This window comes from Salmo trutta, chromosome 12 (assembly GCF_901001165.1).
Source record: "Salmo trutta chromosome 12, fSalTru1.1, whole genome shotgun sequence".
Taxonomy (NCBI): Eukaryota; Metazoa; Chordata; class Actinopteri; order Salmoniformes; family Salmonidae; genus Salmo; species Salmo trutta.
Window position 1 is genome coordinate 4,590,557 of NC_042968.1, and position 21,610 is coordinate 4,612,166.

A 21,610-nucleotide genomic window follows, 5' to 3' on the forward strand; every position below is an offset into this window, starting at 1 on the left:
CACCCTAAAGTTTCTAAAACTGTTTGAATGGTGTCTGTGAGTATAACAGAACTCATATGGCAGGCAAAAACCTGAGAAAATTCCTTACAGGAAGTGGCCTGTCTGACCATTTCTTGGGCTTCTACACTCTCTTTATTGAAAACTGAGGATCTCTGCTGTAACGTGACACTTCCTAAACATAACAATTAATTTAAGAATTATAGATACAGAACTCCTTTATGCAATCGCGGTGTCAGATTTTAAAATAGCTTTTCGGCGAAAGCACATTTTGCAATATTCTGAGTAGATAGCTCGGCCATCACAGGCTAGCTAATTTGACACCCACCAAGTTTGGTGCTCACTAAACTCAGAATTACTATAAGAAAAATTGGATTACCTTTCCCGTTCTTCGTCAGAATGCACCCCCAGGACTTCTACTTCAACAACAAATGTTGTTTTGGTTCGAAATAATCAATAGTTATATTGAAATAGCTCCGTTTTGTTCGTGTGGTGAGGTCACTATACGAAGGGTGATGCGCAGGCGCATTTCGTGACAAAAAAATTCAAAATATTCCATTACCGTACTTCGAAGCATGTCAAACGCTGTTTAAAATAAAAAAAATTGCAATTTTTCTCGTAAAATAGCGATAATTTTCCAACCGGGCGACGTTATATTCATTCATAGACTGAAAGAAAAACATGGAGTCGTCTCGTGCATGCGCACTCCATTGTCATTGTTCCCTGCCTGATCACTCACAAAAACTCCTCCTGTTTTTCGCCCAGAGACTGCAGAGAAGTCATTCCACTTTCTGGCGCCTTCTGAGAGCCAATGGAAGCCTTAGAAAATGTCACGTTACAGCAGAGATGCTGTATTTTTGATAGAGATGCCCTAGAAGGAGAACAAATTGTCAGACAGGGCACTTCCTGTTTTGAATCTTCTCAGGTTTTGGCCTGCCATATGAGTTCTGTTATACTCACAGACACCATTCAAACAGTTTTAGAAACTTTAGAGTGTTTTCTATCCAAATCTACTCTATCCAATCTATTCTAGTTTCTGGGCAGGAGTAGTAACCAGATTAAATCGGGTACGTTTTTTATCCGGCCGTGAAAATACTGCCCCCTATCCCGAACAGGTTAACAACACTATCAACAAGGCAGGTCCTACAGGCCCTAGTTTTGTCGCACCTTGACTACTGTTCAATTGTGCGGTCAGGCTGGCCCTTGGATGTACAGTACACAGAGAGCTAATATTAATAATATGCATGTCAATCTCTCCTGGCTGAAAGTGAAGGAGAGATTGACTTCATCACTACTTTTATTCATGAAAGGTATTGACATGTTGAATGCACCATACTGTCTGTCTAAACTACTGGCACACATCTCGGACACCCATGCATACCCCGCAAGACATGCCACAAGAGGTCTCTTCACATTCCCCAAGTTCAGAACAGACTATGGGAGGCACACAGTACTACAGAGAGCCATGACTACATGGAACTCTATTCCACATCAAGTAACTGATGCAAGCAGTAAAATTAGATTTAAAAAACAGATAAAAAACACCTTATGGAACAGCGGTGACTGTGAAGCAACACAAACATTGGCATATATACACACAATAACATACACACTGGATTTAGTACTGTAGATATGGTAGTGGTGGAGTAGTGGCCTGTGGGCACACAGTGTGTTCTGAAATATGTGAATGTATTGTAATGTTTTAAAAATTGTATTAACTGCCTTAATTTTGCTGGACCCCAGGAACAGTAGCTGCTGCTTTGGCAGCAGCTAATGGGGATCCATAACAAACACAACCTTCTCCGTCCTCGAGCTTCCATCATAAGTGCCCTCACCAAAGATTTAGACTATCGAGTCTCAAACCAAATTCTGACAAGTGAAAAGTACTCAGACTGGGATCAATAAAGCACTCCAAATTTGTATTACCATGGACAGACATGCCGGTAAATGTTATTGGAATAAATATATTGAAAATATGAACGACCTTGTTAAAATACATTTTGAAGCAAAATGTATAAAGTTTGACAAAATATTGCAATCATGGAAAGGCAATCATCTTTTCATCCATGGTAAAGTCACATTTAATAAAGTCTTTAGCTCTCTCTGAATTCAATTATCTTCTTATGTCTCTTCCTTACCAGATAATACTTTTCAAACAATATAAACATTTGAACATTTACATATATCGGTATAACTAATTTCAAGAAGGTGGGATAAGATTGACTAATTTAAAGGCCCTGAATAAAAATATTGAAAGCATTCTGGATACAGAAACGATATTCCAATCCAAACTGGATTTCAGCTAAATTAACTAAATGTGCCTTTCTGATCTCTACACAAAACCTACTCCCTTTTCTTGAACATAAAAATGTCTCTACTAAAATGACAGTCTTTTCAGTAATACATCTCCATTCCTTCAAGAGGCAATAAAATCATGGTTACACTTCCAATTCTATGCACCTGAAAACCCTGATTTTTGAAAATTTTTTAGTAATATTAGAAAAAAATAAGAAAACCCGCACACTGCTCTTGTTGCTCTTTTTCTTTTTTCTCATGTTATTTGATTGTCACCATGCACCCGCAACAAAGATAGCTCAGATGTGCGAGTGCCTTTTGAAGTTTGTACAACACAAATATTGAAATTGATGGACATGTTTTTTTGGCAACATTTCATTGAAAAACAAATGTATTTTCTAAATGACATTATGGACAAGGACAGAAAGTTACTTGATTTTGGAACATTGTTTAGAACCTATGTGCATTCAGAAGGTATTCAGTCCCCTTGACTTTTTCCTCATTTTGTTTCATTACAGTCTTATTCTAAAATGGATTAAAACATGTCTTTATCAATCTACACACAATACCCTGCAATGACAAAGCAAAAACAGGTTGTTAGAAATGTTTGCAAATGTATAAAATAAAAATAAAATTCATATCATAAGTATTCAGACCCTTTACTCACTACTTTGTTAATTAAAGCACCTTTGGCAGCAATTACAGCCTTTAGTCTTCTTGGATATGACGCTACAAGCTTGGCACACCTGTATTTGGGGAGTTTCTCCCATTCTTCTCTGCAGATTCTCTCAAGCTCTGTCAGGTTGGATGGGAAGCACCGCTGTACAGTTACAGTATTTTCAGGTCTCTCCAGAGATGTTCGATCGGGTTCAAGTCCGGGCTCTTGCTGGGCCACTCAAGGACTTGTCCCAAAGCCACTCCTGTGTTTTCTTGGCTGTGTGTTTAGGCTCATTCTCCTGTTGGAAGGTGAACCTTCGCCCAAGCCTGAGGTCCTGAGCAGGTTTTCATCAACGATCTCTCTGTACTTTGCTCCATTCATCTTTCCCTCAATCCTGACTAGTCTCCCAGTCCCTGCCACTGAAAAACATCCCCAAAGCATGATGCTGCCACTACCATGCTTCACCATAGGGAAGGTAGGCATGGTGCCAGGTTTCCTCCAGACATGACGCTTGGCATTCAGGCCAAAGAGTTCAATCTTGGTTTCATCAGACCAGAGAATCTTGGTTCACATGGTCTGAGGGTCATTTAGGTGCCCTTTGGCAAACTCCAAGCGGGCTCTCATGTGCCTTTTACTGAAGAGTGGCTTCTGTCTGGCCACTCTACCATAAAGGCCTGATTGTGGAGTGCTGCAGAGATGGTTGTCCTTCTGGAAGGTATTCCCATCTCCACAGAGGAACTCTAGAGCTCTGTCAGAGTGACCATCGGGTTCTTGACCAAGGCCCTTCTCCCCCAAATGCTCAGTTTGGCCGGGCGGCCAGCTCTAGGAAGTCTAGGTGGTTCCAAACTTCTTCAATTTAAGAATGATGGAGGCAACTGTGTTCCTGGAGTCCTTCAATGCTGCCGAAATTGTTTGGTGCCCTTCCCCAGATCTGTGCCATGACACGATCCTGTCTTGGAGCTTTACGGACAATTCCTTTGACCCGGTGGTATGGTTTTTGCTCTGACATGCACTGTCAATCGTGGGACCTTATATAGACAGGTGTGTGCCTTACTAAATCATGTTCAACTCCAATCAAGTTGCATAAACATCTCAAGGATGATCAATGGAAACAGGATGCAGCTGAGCTCAATTTCGAGTCTCAGAGCAAAGGGTCTGAACAATTATGTAAATAAGGTATGTTTTCTTTATTTTTAAGACATTTGCAAACATTTCTTAAAACCTGTTTTCACTTCATTATTGTGGGTTATTGTGTGTAGATTACTGAGGATGATCATTTTTTTTAATACATTTTAGAATAAGGCTGGCTGTAACGTAACAAAATGTGGGAAAAGTCACGATACCAGGTTTAGTATCACGTTTCTCAATACCATCACGATACTCAATTCCAAAATGATACCACTGCAAAAAAAAGAAGGCATATTAACCAAAGTCACAGAGTGGCACTTGATCCAGACAGATAAACTCAGGTACTGCTTTGATCAATCGTTTGGCATTTTATGTTAAATTTAATATCATTGCATTTTACATTCTTTACTTCAACATATTTTAGTGACTGCCATGAACGCATTAATGAATCAATTATACAATCATACAATCAATTTGATTTGTTTTGTTTTTACCAATCCAACTACATAGCAACATAATGGTAATCATTTATTTGAATGGTAAATCTCTATTGATAAACTGGGCGAATCAAGATTTACCCAGCTTATTCCCATGAAATCAATAAGAGTGTCCATGCATCTAGTTAGTGAGCTTGTTTTGGCTGATTTAATGGTGATACAGATGACAAAACTATCGTTTTCCCTTCCATTTGGGACATATTTTATTGTACTGATTAACAACATTTGCATAGAACCCTTGATAAATAGTTCATAAACTATTGTAAAGGATTAATTGTATGAAGAAATATTCATGAAAATATGTGACCCACCACCTGGATTCGGTCCAATGTAGCAAAATGTTTAATATTTTTTTTTTTACATTTGATAAAAGTACAGACTCAGAGCTACAAAATGGTATATCATACAAACGTGTTACCCCACTTTTGAGAAAATGGACCTTGAATGTTTTGGTACATCTACTGGAGAGCTCTTCTTTGTCTTCATCCATTCAGCATCATTCACACCCATCTCTATAAGGACCCACATGTAAGCCCATGTGCTAAACAGAGTGAGTAGTGAAGTAAACAACCAAAGAGTTAAAGACTAAAAGTAGTAGCTTACGATAAGGAAAAACTCCAGGTAAAAATACACTTTATCTAGTCCTTGGCCTATATCCTAATCTGACTTTGGTGCAGGTCATGTTGTTCTTCACATTACAGTCTCTGGTAAACACACACTATATCAAATAAAATCTAAGTTTATTTGTCACATATACAGGATTCAGAAGGTGTAAATGGTACATAGAAATGGTTACTTGCATATTTGCATAGTAGCAATATCAAAAACAGAAAGGGTCCAGATAAAAATATTTTATAATGATTAGATGGCGCTTACCCAGACACACCTGTCTAAATTGATGGGTCATGTGAAAGAAATTCTTTAACCATCCAGGTTGTCAGATACGTCAATAGCGCCTGCTAAATTCAAGGGATCAATGCTTTTGAGAAAAGTAGGAAAACTTTTGTAGTTCTCGATGGCTAACATTATAACTTTAAAAAAGCCACGGTAGAAAGGATTATCAACACTTACTAAGCAGCTCACGTTATAGACAGAAGCATGCTAAATGGCAGACCATTCCAAACTCATCTCCCGGCATGTCGAGCCCACCCATTTTCTCAGCCAATCATGACTAGCATGAAGGTTCCATGTCTTTTTCCATGTCTAAACCAACTAGGCTCTTAATTTAACAGTTTTATTCATATTTACAGATGGAATACAAGTTTGTTATTAAGGCACATGAAATGTCACGTTCCTGAAGGCATTTCTGGCCAAAAAAGGAATTTTGATTAAAAAAAAGTTTTAATTTCTCTCCTGTGAAGTCCTGGCGTGCGACATACGCCTAGCTTCCTGAAACGGGTCACATATGTGACCAACCGCCTTGATTCAGTCTTATGTAGCAAAATTTGAAATTGTGTTTTTTGCATTGGATAAAAGAAAAGACAAAGAGCTACAAAATTGTATACCATACACTGCATCTGAGGAACAATGGAAAAGTAATTCTGGAATACCCATTTTATCTTTTTCCTTAAAAATATGGCTCTAAATACCTTTCTGCTTGTAAGCACGTCAGTGGCTGTTCTAGTGTTAATTAGTAATTACATAATTCATGAGGCAAGAGTGGGGGTGCCTTGAGTCACTTTACTGAGGCAATAGACGTGAGATAGAAACTGAAAGAATAAAGTTTTAGCGGCAATCAGCTTTGAAATCAGCATATTTTGCTTTATGGTTTGCATATTATCAGAAACATAGTACCTAGGTAGTGAATTGATGATAGCTTCAGCTGTAAGCTAAACAGAAAAGTTAACCTACAAAGCTGGAAGCTACCAGTATCTTCTTGCATTGTAAAGTGTTCTAGCCTGTATGGACATTGTTTTTTGCAAACAGTCATTAACAGTTTAAACATTTCTACATGCCTTATTATTCAAGTGTGTTAACTTCTGTGCAGCATGAGTGGAAGCTAACATGTTGCAGCCCAGACTCCAGTGCTTTCGCACTATAAGGGGGACATTTGCTGCGCAGATAGACAGAGTTGATTTTTGAGACACATTTGACAGAAATGTTCTAGTATAAAAAAAGTACAGAAGGTTCGGTATACCTTGCAAAACAAAAACACACAATGAATTAGTAGTGAAATACTTGTGTTGATAATGTCTTTGAGATGGCCTAATAATTTGGTGCATTAAAGCGTAGGCTGCTGATGACGATGGTGCTGTGAGTGTCGTCAGACATATTTTTAAGTCAATCCACATGATTGGGAAGTTATTTTGGACTAATTGGATAATTAATTTAGATGATTATGGTATGCACACGTGACAATTAGTTGCTCAGTGACTTGCTGCCACTCCAATCAGTCCCCTATACATTTTAAATTGATGAGGCACTCCTATCAGTTAAATTGATACTGCACTCTGACTAACAGATGCAACAAATATAGCCTTTTTCAAGGCATGTCTCAAAATATGTAAATGAGCCAGAAACAATAATATCATGCAAAAGTATTGTATTCTGTGGGGTGGAATTACAATATCATTAAAAATACAATTATTTCCTTGTCCACAACATTTTCCCACAATGCACAATACTTTACAGTATGGTTTGTGTGTGTGCGTACTTTCAGTTATTTCCAGCACCTCAGAGAAAGAGTAATGTTGAGCTCTACAAGTAGTGGCATTCATGTCCATCAATCCATTTATGTAGATACAGTCAGTAAACAAACTGCTGCTATGAATAGTCTCTCTGCCTTGATCTCTCCATTTGGCTATTCCCGCTCTATTTTTCTCTCCCTGATATAAGTGGCTCAGCGTCGGCAGTGACAGTGTGCAAGCTGATGTCAGATCAGCCTCTAATTGGCCAACTCAATCCCCCATCCCCCCTATTTTCTCCTTCCTCCATCCCTCTCTCTACCTTCTCATCTTGTTCCATTTCCTCTGTCTCTCTCTCTCATTCTTTATCTCCCTTTGTGTGTCTCTGCTTGTATCTTCAGTTGCCTTTCTCTCTCTCTGGACTGACTGACGTATCGTCCAATCCCTGCAGGGCTGTGTGAGGCGGGGCCACAATAGTGTGGTGGGGAAGGCGGAGCTGGGTGCTGTCGGCCAGCTCCAGGCCGAGATGCTCCATTTGGATCTGATTGACGGGGCCGATGGTTACCACGACGACAAGGAGTCATCTAAGCCATCTTCCACAGCACCCTTGCCAGTAACCGAGGACCCCACTCTAGAAACCATGGATATATACCGCCCTAAGAGACCCACAACCCTTAACCTTTTCCCCATGGTGCCACACACTCAGGTGAGTCCAAATGAACCCTCCGCTATCCCTTCAGTATTCTTCCCATCCTTTCGCTGGCTGACTGCACTCACTGTCCCCTTTTATTTATTAGTTTTTAACCTCTGTTAATCACAGCTGAGTGAATACTGATAGCTGGAAGGATGGAGGGGTGGAAGAATGAAATTATAGATTTATATGGATGAGAATGTGAGGATAAAGCTGAAATTCTTTACTGTATCTAGTCTATATGTGTGTATAAAATCAGCGGGGAAAACCTGTGATGATATCACCCCCCTAGACACCATGTCTGTTTTTCTCTGTGAGTGCGTTGTGCTGGTCGAAACAATGGCTGGGATTGTCAGGAGAGAGTGTGTTGTTTTGGTACCCATCTCCTTTTGTGTGACAACTGTGTATGTGTGTGACTGAGGCTTCTGACTGTGCATCAGTGGTAGTCGGTGCCATTTAATGTCATTCATATTCCATTCCCCCAGCTCAATGTAACATCGATAGGTTTGGCTACTACATTATACAACATTTTTCCCTATAATCTAGCACAGTGGTTCCCAACCTTTTTTGGGTACTGATGTGATTACTAGATTAGGTGTAAATTAATATTATTTGTCTATGTTATTTAACTGCAAAACAATTATAATGTATTACTATAATAACACTCATGTACACTTAACATGCAAGCAGTAAAATTAGATAAAAAAACAGATACAAATACACCTAATGGAACAGCGGGTACTGTGAAGCAACAAACATAGGCAAAGACACAATAACATATGCACTATACACACACGTGAACACAGATTTTGTGTTGTGGATATGTGGTAGTAGAGTAGGGGCCTGAGGGCACACACTTAATACAGTGCCTTGCAAAAGTGTTCATCCCCTTGGCGTTTTTCATATTTTGTTGCATTACAACCTGTAATTTAAATGTATTTTTATTTGGATTTAATGTAATGGACATACACAAAATATTCCAAATTGGTGAAGTGAAAAACTTGTTTAAAAAATGTCTAAACAATTTAAAACAGAAAAGTGGTGCGTGCATATGTATTCACCCCTTTGCTATGACGCCCCTAAATAAGATCTGGTGCAACCAATTACCTTCAGAAGTCACATAATTAGTTAAATAAAGTCCACCTGTGTGCAATCTAAGTGTCACATGATTTCAGTATATAAACACACCTGTTCTGAAAGACCCCAGAATCTGCAACATCACTAAGCAAGGGGCACCACTAAGCAAGCGGCACCATGAAGACCAAGGAGCTCTCCAAACAAGTCAGGGACAAAGTTGTGGAGAAGTACAGATCAGGGTTGGGTTATAAAAAAGATCAGAAACTTTGAACATCCCACAGAGCACCATTACATCCATTATTAAAAAATTGAAAGAATATGGCACCACAACAAACCTGCCAAGAGAAACCACCAAAACCCACAGACCAGGCAAGGAGGGCTTTAATCAGAGAGGCAACAAAGAGACCAAAGATAACCCTGAAGGAGCTGCAAAGCTCCACAGCGGAGATTGGCGTATCTGTCCATAGGACCACTTTAAGCCATACACTCCAGAGCTGGGCTTTACAGAAGAGTGGCCAGAAAAAAGCAATTGCCTAAAAAAAAAAATAAGCAAACACGTTTGGTGTTTGCCAAAAGGTAGGTGGAAGACTCCCCAAACATATGGAAGAAGGTACTCTGTTCAGATGAGACTACAATTGAGCTTTTTGGCCATCAAAGGAAAATGCTATGTCTGGCGCAAACCCAACACCTCTCATGACCAGAGGACACCATCCTCACAGTGAAGCATGGTGGCAGCATCACGCTGTGGGGGATGTTTTCATCGGCAGGGACTGGGAAACTGGTCAGAATGGAAGGAATTATGGATGCCGCTAAATACAGGGAACTTCTTGAGGGAAATCTGTTTCAGTCTTCCAGAGATTTGAGACTGGGACGGAGATTCACCTTCCAGCAGGACAATGACCCTAAGCATACTGTTAAAGCAACACTTGAGTGGCTTAAGGGGAAACATTTAAATGTCTTGGAATGGCCTAGTCAAAGCCCAGACCTCAATCCAATTGAGAATCTGTGGTATGACATAACGATTGCTGTACACCAGCGGAACCCATCCAACTTGAAGGAGCTGGAGCAGTTTTGCCTTGAAGAATGGGCAAAACTCCCAGTGGCTAGATGTGCCAAGCTTATAGAGACACACCCCAAGATACTTGCAGCTGTAATTGCTGCAAAAGGTGGCTCTACAAAGTATTGACTTTGGTGGGGTGTCATAAGCGTCGTTGTAGGTGGACCAAAACGCAGCGGGTATATTTATCTTCTTTATTATTGAAGGTAAACACACTTAAACAAAATAACGACGATAACAGTCCAGTAAGGTGCACAGACTAAACCGGAAACAACCAAACACAAGTTAAAATGAACACACTAAATATGGCCTCCAATTAGAGACAACAACCACTAGCTGCCCTGACCAAACTACAATAACAAATAACCCCTTTTACTGGTCAGGACGTGACATGGGGTGAATAGTTATGCACGATCAAGTTCAGTTTTTTTTGTCTTATTTCGTTTGTTTCACAATAAAAAATATTTTGCATCTTCAAAGTGGTAGGCATGTGGTGTAAATCAAATGATACAACCCCCCCAAAATTATTTTAATTCCAGGGTTGTAAGGCAACAAAATAGGAAAAATGCCAAGGGGGGTGAGTACTTTCACAAGCCACTGTATGTTGTGAAATCTGTAATATTGTAATGTTAAAAAAAATGTATAACTGCCTTAATTTTGCTGGACCCCAGGAAGAGTAGTTGCTGCCTTGGCAGCAGCTAATGGGGATCCATAATAAATACAAATACAAACATCAGTTTAATCTTTCTTATAGGATTTGTTCACATCTTCAGTGTCCAGCCAAATTATACAAAAACAAAGATCAAATGTTGTCAACATTCTCCGACTACACCCATATTTCTAGGCTTGTGTACGACACATAAGGACTCACCAATCAATCAGAATCTTGACCATGTCTCTCACTCATAAGATTTGTCAGTCTTTGGGGGCAGGGTGGCAACAGCAGTGACATAACGACAGAAGGCGAGACCCAGATGCAGACACGGGAGGCAGATGGTTTGAGCTCTGATATTTATTATAGTCCAAGGGGTAGGCAAAAGGCAGATCGTGGACAGGCAAGAGTTCATAACCAGGTCAGGGTCCAAAACTGTACAGGGAGGCAGGCATGTTCGAGGTCAGCGGCAGGCAGAATGGTCAGGCAGGCGGGCTCAGAGTCAGGACAGGCAAGGGTGAGAACCAGGAGGACGAGAAAAACTCGGGAAAAACAGGAGCTAGGAGATAACTGCTGGTTGACTTGGCAAACAAGACAAACTGGCACAGACAGACAGAAAACACAGGTATAAATACACAGGGGATAATGGGGAAGATGGGCGACACCTGGAGGGGGGTGGAGACAATTACAAGGACAGGTGAATCAGATCAGGGTGTGACAAGTGATGACAAGGTGACAAGTTCCTGTGCTTGGTCTTGATTAGGGTCATGAATGAAAATGTCACTTCACATAAGTATGTGCAGTGCATTTGGAAAGTATTCAGACCCCTTGACATTTTCCAGATTCTGTTACGTTACAGACTTATTCTAATATGGATTAAATTGCTTTTTTCCCTCATCAATCTACACACAACATCCCTTAATGACACAGCAAAAACAGATTTTTAGAAATATTTGCAAATGTATAAAAAAAGAAATATTACATTTACATAAGTACTCAGACCCTTTACTCAGTACTTTGTTGAAGCACCTTTGGCAGCGATTACAGACTTCTTGGGTATGACGCTACAAGCTTGCACACTTGTATTTGGGGAGTCCTCTTAAGCTCTGTCAGGTTGGATGGGGAGCGTCAATGCACAGCTATTTTCAGGTCTCTCCAGAGATGTTCAATCGGGTTCAAGTCCGTGCTCTGGCTGTGCCACTCAAGGACATTCAGAGACTTGTCCAGAAGCCACTCCTGCATTGTTTTGGCTGTGCTTAGGGTCTTTGTCCTGTTGGAAGGTGAACATTTGCCCCAGTCTGAGGACCTGATCGCTAGTTAAATAGAGGTTTAATTAAAATAGAAAAATCCCTCTGGAGCAGGTTTTCATCAATGATTTCTCTGTTCTTTGCTCTGTTCATCTTTCTCTCAATCTTGGCTAGTCACCCAGTCCCCACCGCTGAAAAACATCCCCACAGCATGATTCTGCCACCACCATGCTTCACCTTAGGCATGGTGCCAGGTCTTCTCCAGAAGTGACACTTGGCATTTAGACCAAGAGAGTAAGAGTTCAATCTTGGTTTCTTCAGACCAGAGAATCTTGTTCCTCATGGTCTGCGAGTCCTTTAGGTGCATTTTGTCATACTCCAAGAGGGTAGCGTTTCACACCAGTGACCTCAATAAATGTTTCCTTACCTATTAAGATTGAAATAACTTTAATATTAATTTATATTAATATTAACATTTTTCCCAATATTTTTTTCTCCACATTTTTGAAAATCCACCCATGTACCCCTGGGGACTTCCCACGTACCCCTAGGGGGTACGTCTACCCTCAGTTGGGAAACACTGACCTAGCCTATGAATGAAAGTTTACAATGTAGACAGTGCATAGATCGAGAGAACATTTTTAGTAATCTAGGTGACAAACAGAGACACATTCAACACCGCCTTGCCTGCATTTAGATGATCTAGGGTGTAATCATTAGTCCAACAGTTGCAAACGAGAGTTTCTATTGGACAAATCCAGATATGTTTATCCCCATTTCGTTCCGTTTGCTTCCGTTTAAGAAACGTTTTTCAACAGAATCGGTGGAATGAATTCAACCCCAAATCAAACACAAACACAGTTCACTTTCATAGCAGCCACATAGAAACAGCATGATCACTTTGCTCATTGTATAATTCCTTCTTGCATCTAGGGACTCTTCTCCACCTTTTCCCTTCGCTTGTGGACTTCAGTGTATAACACATCAACTGTCTGTGACCAGGCGAAAATACCTTTCCAAGCCAAACCTTCATATTATAACTTCTAACCTCTAAATACAGCCTACATCATTGTCACCATATTAGCTAGCATCATAGTCAACATTAGTTATTAAAACTAATGCGTTAGTAAACCCGCTACAATCATGTACAGTATACAGTCAGCAAGTTACACCGGCATGTTCCAGTTCCCGCCAATATCCAGCAACATCGCACAGCTATTGAAGAGGAGTGCGACAATATTCCACAGGTCGCAATCAACAGCCTGATCAACTCTATGTGAAATACATGTGTAGCGCTGCATGATGCAAATTGTGGTCACACCAGATACTGACTGGTTTTCTGATCCACGTCCCTAACTTTTATTCAGGTATCTGTGACCAAAATATGCATATCTGTATTCCCATTCATGTGAAATCCATAAATTACGACCTAATGAATTTATTTAAATTTACTGATTTACTGATATGAACTCAATAAAATCTTTGAAATTGTGCATTTATATTTTTGTTCAGTGTAGATTCGTTCTCTGATCCTTTGATTGGACAACATGTCAGTTCATGCTGCAAAAGCTCTGAAGTTGTCATAATTACTGTGTAAGTCTATGAAAGGGGGTGAGAACCATGAGTTTCCTTCCTATGTTTTGTATTGAAGCCAATGCACCCAGAGGAGGACGGAAACTAGCTGTCCTCCGGCTACACCATGATGCTACCCTACAGAGTGCTGTTGAGGTTATTGTAGACCTTCATTGCAAAACAGTGTGTTTTAACCATTTGTTTATTGACGTGAATATATTTTTATACTTTAATAATAACTTCATCCTTATAACCTTCGTAGGAGCATCTTTAAATCTCTGAGCTGTTTCCCAAAACCATTATTATTAAAGTTGCACTTGAAAATGCTCGTAATCTAACAGCTGCCTAAAACCACTCATAGAACAGCTAAGTGCGTCGTTAGATGTTTTTTTGCCCTCCCACGTCACATTATACACAGAAGATCTCCGCTAAACAAAGATTCACATGGGTTATCCTTCTCTCTGTGATCTCAATAACTTCAGAATAAAGTTGACTACAAAGACTAAGTTGCCAATGTTTTTGCAATTGATACAAACAAGCAACACATAGAAATATGCTTAAAACGAAAGCCGAGATGACTGCATTAAAATATAAACAGTAAGCTTTAGGCCTATTTCAATCATATTGAAATACAATGCCTTCGGAAAGTATTCAGACCCCTTGACTTTTCCCAAATTTTGTTACTTAACAGCCTTATTCTAAAATGGATTAAATAAAACAATTTCCTCAGCAATCTACACACAATAACCCAGAATGACAAATCGAAAACAGAAAAAGCTTATTTACATAAGTAGTCAGACCCTTTGAGACTCGAAGTTGAGCTCAGGTCTATCCTGTTTCCATTGATCATCCTTAAGATGTTTGTACAACTTGATTGGAGTCCACCTGTGGTAAATTAAATTGATTGGACATGATTTGGAAAGGCACACACCTGTCTATATCTATAAGGTTCCACAGTTGACAGTGCATGTCAGAGCAAAAACCAAGCCATAAGGTTGAAGAAATTGTCCGTAGAGCTCCGAGACAGGATTGTGTCGAGGCACAGATCTGGGGAAGGGCATCAAAACATTTCTGCAGCATTGAAGGTCACAAGAACACAGTGGCCTCCATCATTCTTAAATGGAAGAAGTTTGGAACCACCGGGACCCTTCCTAAAGCTGGCTGCCTGGCCAAACTGAGCAATTGGGGGAGAAGGACCTTGGTCAGAAGGACCTTGGTCAGGGAGGGGTATTAGGTTTTGTCGTGACTTCTTCATGTGCTTGGAACATGTTAGTTTGTTGGTGATGTGGACGCCAAGGAACTTGAAGCTCTCAACCTGCCACTACTACAGTCCCATCATTGAGAATGGGGGCGTGCTCGATCCGCCTTTTCCTGTAGTCCACAATCATGTCTTTTGTCTTGATCACATTGAGGGAGATGTTGTTGTCCTTGATCCACACGGTTAGGTCTCTGACCTCCTCCCTATAGGCTGTCTCATTATTGTCGATGATCAGCCCTACCACTGTTGTGTCGTCGACAAACTTAATGATGGTGTTGGAGTCGTGCCTGGCCGTACAATCATGAGTGAGAACAGGGAGTACATGAGGGGACTGAGCACGCACCCCTGAGGGACACCCGTGTTGCAGATCAGTGTGGTGGATGTGTTGTTTTCTATCCTTACCACCTGGGGGTGGCCCGTCAGGAAGTCCAAGATCCAGTTGCAGAGGGAGGTGTTTAGACCCAGGGTCCTTAGCTTAGTAATGAGCTTTGAGGGCGCTATGGTGTTGAACGCTGAGCTGTAGTCTATGAATAGCATTCTAACACAGGTGTTCCTTTGATCCAGGTGTGAAAGGGCAGTGTGGAGTGCAATAGAGATTGCATCGTCTGTGGATCTGTTGGGGCAGTATGCAAATTGGAGTGGGTCTATGGTTTCTGGGATAATGGTGTTGATGTGAGCCATGGCCAGCATTTCAAAGCACTTCATGGCTACAGATGTGAGTGCTACGGGTCGGTAGTCATTTAGGCAGGTTACCTTAGTGTTCTTGGGCACAGGGACTATGGTGGTCTGCTTGAAACATGTTGGTATTACAGACTCAGATAGGGAGAGGTTGAAAATGTCAGTGAAGATACTTGCCAGTTGGTCAGTGAGTGCTCGGAGTAATCCATCTGGCCCTGCGGCCTTGTGAATGTTGACCTGTTTAAATGTCTTACTCACATCGGCTGCGGAGAGCATGATCCCACAGTTGTCCAGAACAGCTGATGCTCTCGTGTATGATTCAGTATTGTTTGCCACAAAGTGAGCATAGAAGTAATTTAGCTCGCCTGGTAGGCTCGTGTCACTGGGCAGCTCTCGGCTGTGCTTCTGCTTGTAGTCTGTAATAGTTTGCAAGCCCTGCCACATCCGATGAGCGTCAGAGCCGGTGTCGTATGATTTGATCTTAGTCCTGTATTGATGCTTTGCCTGTTTGATGGTTTGTGGGAAGGCATAGCAGGATTTCTTATAAGCTTCCGGGTTAGAGTCCCGCTCCTTGAAAGCAGCAGCTCTACCCTTTAGCTCAGTGTGGATGTTGCCTGTAATCCTCGGCTTCTGGTTGGGGTATGTACGTACTGTCGCTGTGGGGACAATGTCATCGATGCACTTATTGATGAAGCCAGTGACTGATGTAGTGTACTCCCCAATGCCATCGGAAGAATCCCGGAACATATTCCAATCTGTGCTAGCAAAACAGTCCTGTAGCTTAGCATCTGCTTCATCTTATCACTTTTTGATTGACCGAGTCACTGGTGCTTCCGGCTTAAATTTTAGCCTGTAAGCAGGAATCAGGAGAATATGGTCAGATTTGTCAAATGGAGGGTGAGGGAGAGCTTTGTACGCGTCTCTTTGTGTGGCGTAAAGGTGGTCTAGAGTTTTTTTTCCCTCTGGTTTTAACATCCTAGGTAAAACGGATTTAAGTTTCCCTGCATTAAAGTCCGCGGCCACTAGGAGCGCCGCCTCGGGATGAGCATTTTCCTGTTTGCTTATGGCGGTATACAGCTCATTAAGTGCGGTCTTAGTGCCAGCATCGGACTGTGGTGGTATGTAGACAGCTACAAAAAATACAAATAAACTCTCTAGGTAGATAGTGTGGTTTACAGCTTACCATGAAATACTCCACCTCAGGCAAGCTAAACCTTGAGACTTCTTTAGATATCGTGCACCAGGTGTTGTTTACAAATATACATAGACTGCCACCCCTTGTCTTACCAAAGGCTGCTGTTCTATCCTGCCGATGCAGTGTAAGCAAGCTGTATGTTATTAATTTTGTCATTCAGCCACGACTCAGTGAAACATAAGATATTACCGTTTTTAATGTCCCGTTGGTAGGATATATGTGCTTTTAGTTAGTCTAATTTATTTTCCAGCGATTGTATTTTGGCCAATAGCATGGATGGCAGAGGCCTGAGCCTCACAAGGCACCCCGATCTCCTTCTGCAAAATCTCAGTCTGCATCTCCTGTGAATGACAGGGATGAGGGCCTGTTCGGGTGTCTGGAGTAAATCTCTCTTGTCCGACTCATTAAAGAAAAATTATTCTTCCAATTTGAGGTGAGTAATCGCTGTTCTGATTTCGGTCATAAGAGATGGTAGCAGCAACATTATGTATTAAATAAGGTACAAACAATGTGAAAAAACTGTCAAATTAGCATGGTTGGTTAAGAGCCAATAAAACAGCAGCCATCCTCTCCTGCGCCATTACAATATTTGTCAGCCACAAGGACTGGGAGATTAGCCAGGATCATGGGAAAGATGAACGGAGCACAGTTTAGAGAGATCCTTGATGAAAAGCTTCTCCACAGCGCTCAGAACCGCAGACTGGGGAGAAGGTTTACCTTCCAATAGGACAACGACCCTAAGCACACAGCCAAGACAGCGCAGGAGTGGCTTCGGGGCAAGTCTCTGAATGTCCTTGAGGGGCCCAGCCAGAGCCCGGACTTGAACCCGATCTCTGGAGAGACCTGAAAATAGCTGTGCAGCGACTCCCTCCATCCAACCTGACAGAGCTTCAGAGACGATCTGCAGAGAGAATCGGAGAAACTCCCCAAATACATGTGTGCCAAACTTGTAGCGTCATACCCAAGAAGACTCAAGGCGGTAATCGCTGCTTAAGGTGCTTCAACATGGTCTGAATACTTATGTAAATGTGATATTTCATTTTTATATTTCTTTACACATTTACACAACCTGTTTTTGCTTTGTCATTATTGGGTATTGCTTATAGATTATTGAAGAAAACCATTATTTAGCAAAAGATCTGATTACTTATGTAAATAAGGTATTTCTGGGGGTTTTTCAATACACTTGCAGGAATTTATAAAAAGCTGTTTTCGCTTTGTCATTATGGGGTATTGTGTTTAGATGGATGAGACATTGTTTTATGTAATCAATTTTAGAATAAGGCTGTAACGTACAAAATGTGAAAGTCAAGGGGTCTGAATACTTTCTGAATGCACTGTACCTTGCTAGCTAACTTAGCTCATGAAACAGTATTTTATTTTTTATTTCTGCACGATGCCACTTTTAAAGCTATGAATCTTATATGGACCTCACTGTCACCACTGGTTATCTAGCTAGGCATGTAGCCAGCAGGGTTGCATCGATTTCCATTGGTCTTGTCACGTTCGTCGTATGGAGTAGACCAAAACGCAGCGGGAATGTGTATGCTCATCTTCTTATTTATTAAAGAAACAAAACAAAACACTTGAACAAAACAACGACAAAAAACAGTCCCGTAAGGACAAATGACTATACGGAAAAACAACTACCCACAAATCCCAATGAAAAACACCCCTATTAAATAGGACCTTCAATTAGAGGCAACGAGGAACAGCTGCCTCCAATTGAAGGTCAACCCAATAAACTAAGCATAGAAATAGAATACATAGACACAGACATAGAAATAGACTAACATAGAACATTGCCCCAAAAACCCGAAACACACTAAACAAACACCCCCTGCCACGCCCTGACCAAACTACAATAACGAACAACCCCTTTTACTGGTCAGGACATGACAGGTCTAGACTAGAGCTTGCTAGCTAGGTAGATAATCCTGGCATCGCTAGCATGCTAATCTTAGCTAGCTAGCTAATGACGATACATCAGTCGTGGGCCCGTAAAAACAAGCAAAAGGTACTGAATTGAATCATGTTTTGACAGTGTAGTTGCTTTTGCTGTTTTGTTTGTTTGTTTTTTGCTTAGTGACATTGCGAAAATCATCTTTTGGGCATTTATAAGAATGGCGCCAAAGGGGAAAGCTGCCATTTTACATGCTCCAAACCAACTGTGCTATTTTGTTCTTTTTTTCGTGTTGTTTGACTTATTTTTTTACTTATTTAGTACATAATGTTGCTGCTACCATCTCTTATGACCGGAAATAACTTCTGGACATCAGAACAGCAGTTACTCACCTCGAAATGGCCGAATATTTTTTCTTTAACGAGTTCGAGGTGAAAGATATACTGCTTTCTCGGGAACGGGCCCAAATCCCCGTCATTTGCGTGAAGAAAATACAGAGAAAAAGGGGGCCGAGGTCGAGCTGCCTTCTGAGAATTCGTAGGCGAGTGAGTAAACTTCCAATACCATCCGTTCTATGCAATCGTTGAAAAACAAAATGGATGATATATACGATCAAGACTATCCTACCAACGGGACATTAAAAACTGTAATACACTATTTAGTTTCCCCGAGTTGTGGCTGAACGACGATACGGATAATATAGAGCTGGTGGAATTTTCTATGCATCGGCAGGACAGAGAAGCTACGTTTGGTAAGACAAGGGGTGTGTCAATTTGTCAATAACAGCTGGTGAGCAATGTCTAATATTAACCTATCCAGGGGAGGTGGGACGAAATCGTCCCAAACCATTCAACAGCCAGTGACAAATCAGAGCGCCAAATTTAAAACCACAAAATGTCATAATTCAAAGTTCTCAAAAATAGGACTATTTTACACCATTTTATAGATACACTTCTCCTGAATCGAACCACGTTGTCCGATTTCCAAAAGGATTTACAGCGAAAGCAAAACATTAGATTATGTTAGGAGAGTACATAGACACAAAAAACCACACAGCCATTTCCAAGCAACTAGCATGCATCAGAAATACCCAAAACACAGCTAAATGCAGCACTAACCTTTGATGATCTTCATCAGATAACACTCCTAGGACATTATGTTATACAATACATGCATGTTTTGTTCAATCAAGTTCATATTTATATCAAAAGCCAGCTTTTTACATTAGCATGTGATGTTCAGAACTAGCATACCCACCGAAAACTTCCGGTGAATTTACTAAATTACTCACGATAAACGTTGACAAAATACATAACAATTATTTTAAGAATTATAGATACAGACCTCCTTTATGCAATCACTATGTCCGATTTTAAAATAGCTTTTCGGTGAAAGCACATTTTGCAATATTCTGAGTAGATAGCCCAGCCATCACGGGCTAGCTATTTAGACACCACACCAAGTTTAGCCCTCACCAAAGTCAGATTTACTATAAGAAAAATGTGATTACCTTTGCTGTTCTTTGTCAGAATGCACTCCCAGGACTTCTACTTCAATAACAAATGTTGGTTTGGTTCAAAATAATCCATAGTTATGTTCAAATATCCTCTGTTTTGTTCGTGCGTTCAAGACACTATCCGAAGGGTAAAGAAGGGTGACGCGCCCGACGCGTTTCGTGACAAAAATATTCTAAATATTCCATTACCGTACTTCGAAGCATGTCAATCGCTGTTTAATATCTATTTTTATGCAATTTTTCTCGTAAAAAAAGCGATAATATTCCGACCGGGAAACCCTGTTTTAGTTCAAAGACAGAGAAAATAAAAACATGGTGTCGCCTCGTGCACGCGCCTCAGTCTCATTGTACTCTGATCGACCACTTACCAAAGGCGCTAATGTTTTTCAGCCAGGGGCTCCAAAGACATCATTCAGCTTTTTCCCGCCTTCTGAGAGCCTATGGGAGCCGTAGGAAGTGTCACGTTACAGCAGAGATCCTCAGTTTTCAATAAAGAGAGTGAAAAAGCCCAAGAAATTGTCAGACAGGCCACTTCCTGTAAGGAATCTTCTCAGGTTTTTGCCTGCCATATGAGTTCTGTTATACTCACAGACACCATTCAAACAGTTTTAGAAACTTTAGGGTGTTTTCTATCCAAAGACAATAATTATATGCATATTCTAGTTTCTGGGCAGTAGTAATAACCAGATTAAATTGGTTACGTTTTTTATCCGGCCGTGCAAGTACTGCCCCCTACCCCCAACAGGATAAACAGCGTTATGGTAATGTGGCCGTATTGTCTCTCATGAGTTTCACAAAATTGTACCAAATGGACCAGTTCGTAGCTGGATTCTTCACCGATCTTTTATACCTTCTCCAGAACATAAATGTCATTCGGTTCTCCAGTTCTGTGAGGTGGAAGAAATTCCTTTGTCTTCTCTTTGAAACTCACTCTCTCTCTATACTGTGGCCATGAGGAGATAGTCTCCTCCGGGAATTTACGACCTCTCTGACCACAGCAGCCTGGGTGAAAGGGGTATAGAGAGGGAGTGGGGGATGGTGCTTGCTGTACCCAAAGAGGGCAACGTCATGACAGTAGGTTGAAAGCACTGTTACGTTTGTTATCTTGCCATAGGTCTTACATTTTCACCTTGACCACCAATGGCCTTTGTTGTTTTTGCATCCTTTGTGTTACTACCTCTGCTGCTGCTGTTGCTGCTGGCGCTGCCTCAGTTGCCAAAGGAACTATTAACGCTACTTCTGTAAGGTCATATGGAAGCGTTGCTTCTGCTTTTAAACTTGGCGTGATAACTATTATCAAGTCACAATCTTAAAGTTACAGACTATCTGCAAAGAAAATTGTATTGGACTCGCGGTAGCGCCGTAACGCTGGCTAGCGTGTTAGCTCATTTTGGGCCTACCCCCACACCAAGGCTAGTTAGCGTTGCTAGCTAACAACTCAGAATAATGACCAAACTTACCCCTGGATGTGTCAATTGTCAACAACTGACCCAGAAAATTGCTGAATTGGAGGGTAGAGTGTCTACTCTTCATCAGATTAATGAAGATGAACAGCTGATTGACTC

General features: G+C 41.0%; 1 protein-coding gene across 1 annotated transcript in view; it reads left to right on the top strand.

Annotated features, from left to right (window-relative positions):
* The first annotated feature begins 7,606 nt into the window (after nt 1-7,606).
* Nucleotides 7,607-21,610, top strand: part of LOC115203864 (C-Jun-amino-terminal kinase-interacting protein 1-like) — a 91,982-nt gene continuing 77,978 nt past the window's right edge. The window contains exon 1 of the mRNA XM_029768921.1: nt 7,607-7,905. Coding sequence (XP_029624781.1) covers nt 7,726-7,905 — 180 coding nt within the window. The 5' untranslated portion in view covers nt 7,607-7,725. The remainder of the gene's footprint in view (nt 7,906-21,610) is intronic.